Source organism: Gallus gallus, chromosome 22 (assembly GCF_016699485.2).
Source record: "Gallus gallus isolate bGalGal1 chromosome 22, bGalGal1.mat.broiler.GRCg7b, whole genome shotgun sequence".
NCBI lineage: Eukaryota > Metazoa > Chordata > Aves > Galliformes > Phasianidae > Gallus > Gallus gallus.
In genome coordinates this window covers 2,960,100-2,966,121 of record NC_052553.1, presented here as the reverse complement: position 1 = coordinate 2,966,121, position 6,022 = coordinate 2,960,100, and the positions used below count along the sequence as shown (strand labels likewise).

General features: G+C 62.9%; 1 protein-coding gene across 1 annotated transcript; it reads right to left on the bottom strand.

Moving 5' to 3' along the window:
- Window positions 1–521: 521 nt before the first annotated feature.
- On the bottom strand, window positions 522–5,951 carry FAM178B (family with sequence similarity 178, member B). Its single transcript, XM_025142835.3, has 15 exons — window positions 5,563–5,951; window positions 3,980–4,254; window positions 3,814–3,875; window positions 3,624–3,734; window positions 3,387–3,536; window positions 3,215–3,320; window positions 3,072–3,141; window positions 2,858–2,978; window positions 2,259–2,346; window positions 1,927–2,103; window positions 1,484–1,581; window positions 1,093–1,183; window positions 936–1,025; window positions 782–859; window positions 522–710 (listed from the first exon to the last, which is right to left on the bottom strand). Exons 1-15 carry the CDS (start codon window positions 5,828–5,830, stop codon window positions 570–572), a joined length of 1,926 nt encoding a protein of 641 aa, XP_024998603.2. The 5' UTR covers window positions 5,831–5,951; the 3' UTR covers window positions 522–569.
- Between the last annotated feature and the right edge of the window lie 71 nt (window positions 5,952–6,022).

Below are 6,022 nucleotides of genomic sequence, written 5' to 3'. Positions count from 1 at the left end.
TTGGGTTTCCAAACACTACGGGGGTTCCCCATCCCTATAGGGTTCTCCATCCATCCCCATTGCATTTCCCATCAATATTGGGGTTCTCCATTCATCCCCATTAAGTTTCCTATCGCTGTGGGGGTTTCCCATCCATCCCTATTGAGTTTCCTATCACTTTTGGAGTGTCCCATCCCTGTAGGGGTCTCTATCCCTCCCCATTGGGTTTCCTATCACTATTTGGGTTCCCCCTCCATCCCCATTGGGTTTCCTATCATCACTGGGGTTCCCTGTCCATCCCCATTGGATTTCTAATCACTATTGGGGTTCCCCACCCCTATATGGGTCTCCATCCATCCCCACTGTATTCCCTACCACTGTTGGAGTTCCCCCACCCATCCCCTTTAGGTTTCCAAACACTGGTGGTTCCCTGTCCCTATAAGGTTCTCCATTTGGTTTCCCATCGCTATCACAGTTCCCCGTCCCCATAGGCTTCTCCATCCCACTGGGTTGCCCGACCCCACAGAAGGAGACCCGTGCAGTGGGGTGATGTGGGGCTGTTTAATGGGGGGGAACCCAGGGTGTGCCCCTTACTCCAGCAGCTCGTGCCACTTGACGTAGAGCACCGTGGCCAGGTTCTTCAGCTGGGAGCGGTAGAACTGCCCCATGTCCTCACGCAGCCCCGACCCAAAGTACTGCTCCAGCTGGGTGCAGAGCCGCTGTAGGTGTCCCTGCGAGGACAAAGGGAGGGGGGTAAAGGGTGTGTGGGGACCCCCCGGCATCCCCCGGGGTTGGCACATACCCGCTGCTCATCCTGCGGCCGCTCCGCGCCCACCACGACGTCGGCGAGGTAGAGGAGGCTGCGGCTCAGGTAGCAGCTCTGTGGGGACAAGGGGGTGACCAACGGGGTGGGTGGCACCTCTTGGGGGTGACACCCCCGGAACGGCAGCACCCACCTCCTGCTCGAGGTCCATTGCATCGGGGTGAGTGGGGAGCTGCAGGCTGTCCGGCCAGGATTGCGCCAGGAGCTGCTCCAGCGCCGGCAGCTGTGAGAACGTTGGGTCAGGGGACACTCAGGGACAGCGGGGTGGGCACCCGGGGGGCTGCACCCACCTCTTCCTGCGCCCCAAGGGACAGCACGGTGCACGGTGCCCTCCCCAGCAGTTGGGCCATGGCACAAAGGCTCAGGCGCCTGCGGAGCTCCCTATGGAGAAGGAAACAGCGTTAGGCTGCAAAGCGTGTCGCTGCCAGCCCGGTGCCACCAGAGGGACTGCCGTGCCCTCCAGGTGCCCGTGGCGAGCGCCGTGCCGCCAGCAGCCACTCCGTGCCCTCTTTGTGCCCGTGCAGCCAGCTGGAATAAAGGAATTAGAGCGAGACGCATCCCAGCCTGCACGGCCCTGGCACCGAGCGTGGGGGGCTGCGCCAGCTCCGTGTCACTGCAGGGCACGGCATGGCAGGCAGGGCACGGCACTGTCAGCCCCGCAGCGCCGAGGAGGCGACGTACCTCTCCCTGTCGGTGATATCTGGCAGCAGCCGTGCGACAGCAAGCAGGTTGTGGTGGTGCTGGGAGAGCTGGCACAGCGACAGGCAGAGCGCGGGCAGCTGCGGGGACAGAGCGGGGTGGCACCGAGCACCGGGGTGGCACCGAGCATCGGGGTGGCACCGAGCACCGGGGTGGCACCGAGCATCGGGGTGGCACCGAGCATCGGGGTGGCACTGAGCATCGGGGTGGCACTGAGCACTGGGGTGGCACTGAGCACCGGGGTGGCACCGAGCACCGGGGTGGCACCGAGCACCAGGGTGGCACCGAGCACCGGGGTGGCACTGAGCATCGGGGTGGCACCGAGCACCGGGGTGGCACCGAGCACCGGGGTGGCACCAAGCATCAGGGTGGCACCGAGCACCGGGGTGGCACCAAGCATCAGTGTGGCCAGGTTCGGCCCATACCTGCTCCTTCCAGGCCACGATGCCCTCCAGCAGGCAGTGCAGGAGGTGCCACAGGTCGGGCAGCGGTTGGCAGCACAGCGCGTGGTCGAGGCTGAGGAAGCAGAGCAGTGTCACCAGCTCCCGGCGGGCACGGTCGGGGTAGCGGCACGGGCAGGCGACCACACACACCGTCAGCAGCTGTGGGGAGCTGGCGTGTCACCAGGAGCGCTCTGCTGTCCCCAGCGGGGCAGGGATGGGATGGTGCCACCCCCACCCCCCCCCCAACAGTTGGCCACCTGCTCTGTTAGCAGGAGGGATAAGGAAGGCACGTGGTGCCAGCAGCGCGCTCACACCTTGCAGATGTCCCCCAGCTGTGTCACCAGGGCCAGCGTGTCGGCAGCACTGAGGTTTCCCTGCTCCTGAGAGAGCGATGGATCCAGCCTGGCAGGAGCAGAAGGGTCTCTGAAAGGCTGAGCGTGACATCCTTCCCACCGAGGCACAGCACATCGTGTGCTGTCAGCCCACAAACCCGCCCAGAATTCCACGTGTTTTACGACACCTATTTCACTGTTACAGACACAGAATGGGTGACGTTGGTACCGTTCACGTCCCAGGTGGAACTCAACGCCTTTAAGTCAAAATAATGATTAGAAATGTTTAAGGTCACGCCTACCTGGAAGGCTGCAGGAAAGATGTCAGCATTACTTAAACATTACAGTGCTCTGAATGGGTTTAAATCGGGTCCCAACAGTCCCCGAAAGCAAATAAGAATGGCACTCAATTAAGGAAGTACAAAGTATTACACTTCACCTATAAAAGCACCTTTAAAAACGCACCGATTGAAGCTCATCTGATTGAGTTTACTTCCTAAGCATCAGCACTGGGTGAGACTAACGATGCTCTGAGGCTGCTAATTATCCCACCTAACGATCCCCACTGCCCCGGGGCTCACCTCGTGTCCATAGGGCACAGCTCGGGGGGCAGCAGCCGGCGGCAGCGCAGGGCCTCCAGGTCAGCACCCATGTAGGCAAAGGCCTGGCCAATGTCCTGCAGTGTGGGGCACCAGGGCTCATCTGTGGGCACGGGGACAGCGGTGACAACGGTGCCAGAGGGCAGCAGCCGTGCCCATGGGGTGCGTAGGGACCCCGTGGCCACCCCACACTCACCATCGCTTCTCATCCACATCTCCCAGAGCGTCCGGAAGGCGTTGGTCCTGTCTGGCCATATGCTCGTCAGCTACCAAAGCAAACGAGGGGTGACTGAGGTGGCACTGCGCAGAGATGGGGACATTTGTGCCACGGTGGCTCACCTGGAAGAGCCAGCGTAGGACGGGCAGCGGGCAGGCAGATGTGGTGTTGTAGAGCAGGTTCAGGTAGCCGTCATGTACAAAGGCCACCTGGCCAGCAGGTGAGGCGCTGTGGAGAGACAGAGTGTCAGCAGGGCCCTGCAGTGTCCCCCTTGTCCCTGTCCCAGCTCCTCACCAGAGGAAATTCTGCTCCAGGACGCTGCGAGGCTGCAGCCTGTGGGTGTCCAGGGTGGGCGGTGGGAGCGGGCAGGCGTGGAAGATGGGCTCCCCGGGGTGTGTGGTAGGGAAGGTGAGCAGCTTCACATTGAAGTGTGACAGGAAGGCCCTGCAGGGGAGGGGGCAGAGCCACCAAGGTGACGTGGAGGGCAGCGGGGGGGACAGCAGGCAGAGAGCCCACGCACTGCTGTGGTACCTCTGCTCCTCGAGGAGCTGTGTGTCCTCATCTGATGACTCCTGGGGGCTGCCACTGTCCACGTCTGCCTGCGTCAGGCTGGCCTGCGCTGCACTGGCCGGGCACTGCTCCCTGGCACAGCAGTGATGAGGGGCTGAGGGCACTGGGCAACCCCAGCTTCTCTCTGGGATGCCAGGGGTGCCAGCCTCACCTTTTCTCCAGCAGCAGTGCATCCAGGCTGTTGGCAAGTGGGTCTGGCTGCGGGCATGCAACCTGGGCACAAAGCAAGACCGTGGCACTCAGGACTGGGCTGAACATCCCCAGGCACTTGACAACGTCCCCAAGAACCACTGGTGGCCTGGCACTGTTAGACTGACCTCCCCGTGCTCAGCAGGGCTTGAGCGCCCGCTGCATGCCAACAGTTCCTTCAGAGGGATCAGCTCCTCCTCGCTGTCACTGGAGGATGTTGTTGCCACATCCCCTGCTCGCTGTAGCACCGTCCTGCTCTCAGTGGCACTGCTGGGCTGTACTGCACTGCGTGGGGAGCGTGTGGCTGAGCCCTGCTGGGCTGAACGCCGTGGACTGGCACGAGGCCGTCGTGCCCTGCTTGGCCCCTGGCGGGCGCTGCGGGGCTCCATGGGACACCGGGGGGCTGTGGGGAGAGCACTGGGATCACTGTGGGGCTCTGGGGAGAACACGGGGGTCAGTATGGGGTTCTGTGGGGCTCTGGGGAGAACACGGGGGTCAGTATGGGGTTCTGTGGGGCTCTGGGGAGAACACAGGGGTCAGTATGGGGTTCTGTGGGGCTCTGGGGAGAACACGGGGGTCAGTATGGGGTTCTGTGGGGCACCAAGTACAATGCAGGGGTCAGTGCGGGGCAGTGAGGATGACAGAGAGATCAGTGCGAGGCACTGGGGATCACATGAGGTCAGTGTGAGGCGCCAGGGATGACACGGGAGGAGGGGGGGTGTCAGTGGAGTGCTCTGTGGAGCACTTGGGACAACGTGGGGGTCAGTGCAGGGCACCAGGGATGACATGGGGGTCAGAAATGGGCTCTATGGAGCACTGAGGACAAAGCAGGAGTCTGCATGGGGCACCATGGATGACCCAGGGGTCAGCGTGAGGCACCAGAAACAAGGTGGGGGTCAGCATAGGACATCAAAGAGAACATAAAAGTAACCGTGGATCTCTATGGGGCACTGTGGACAGTGCAGGGGTCATTGTGGGGCTTTACGGGGCACTGGGGATGCAATGAGGATCAGTGGGGGGCTCTATGGGGCACTGGGGACAACATCGGGATCAGTGGGGGGCTCTATGGGGCACTGGGGACAACGTCGGGATCAGTGGGGGGTTCTATAGGGCTCTGAGGATGCAATGGGGATCAATAGGAAGCTCTATAGAGCCCTGGGAACAACGTGGGGGGCTCTATGGGCACTGGGGAGACAACAGGGCTCAGTGGGGGGCTCTGTTGGGCACTGGGAATGCAATGGGGATCAGTGGGGGCCTCTAGGGATAAGGTAGGGATCAGTGGGGGGCTCTATGGGGCTCTGGGGATGCAATGAGAATCAGTAGGGAGCACTATGGGGGCACTGGATACAACGTAGGGATCAGTGGGGGGCTCTGCAGGGCTCTGGGGACACAACAGGGCTCAGTGGGGGGCTCTATGGGGCACCGGGGATAATAAAGGAATCAATGGGGAGCTCTATGGGGTTCTGGGGATGCAATGGGGATCAGTGGGGTGCTCTATGGGGCACTGGGGACAACATGGGAATCAGTGGGGGGCTCTGGGGATGCAACAGGGCGCTCTATGGGGCACTAGGGATAATGTAGGGATCAGTGGGGGGGCTCTATGGGCTCTGAGGATGCAATGGGGATCCGTGGGGGTCTAAATGGGGACAACACGGGGGTCATAATGGGGCACCGGGGACACCACCGCTGCCCACCCCAGGACAGGCCTCACCTGGCTCGGCGCTGGCAGCGCTGTGGGGCTGCGGTGGGGGCGGGGAGGCCGCGGGACACGGATCCACCGGGCCGAGGGGGGGCGGGAGGAAGGGGCGGCCCACCCGGAGGTGCTTACTGACACGGAGCTGCTGGTAGGAACAAAGGCTGTACTGGAAGGAAGAGCTAAAGAGCCCCGAGCGGGGCACGCGGGCCGAGGACAGCGGGATCTGGTACCAGCGCAGCAGCCCCATCCGCTGTCCCCGCCTCGCCGAGGCCCCGCGCAACATGGCGGCGGCCCTCAGCGGGCGGGGCTGCGGGAAAAAGGCGGGCTTTACTTCGAGGAGAGGCAATGGGCGGCGGGCGGGACGCGGAGCTTCTGCTGCCGGCGGGATTGGCCGTTTAACTGCCGACCAGCGCCGCGCGGCCAATCGCAGCTCGAGGAGCGCGAAGAGGTTCGACCAATCAGCTCGGGGGGGAGG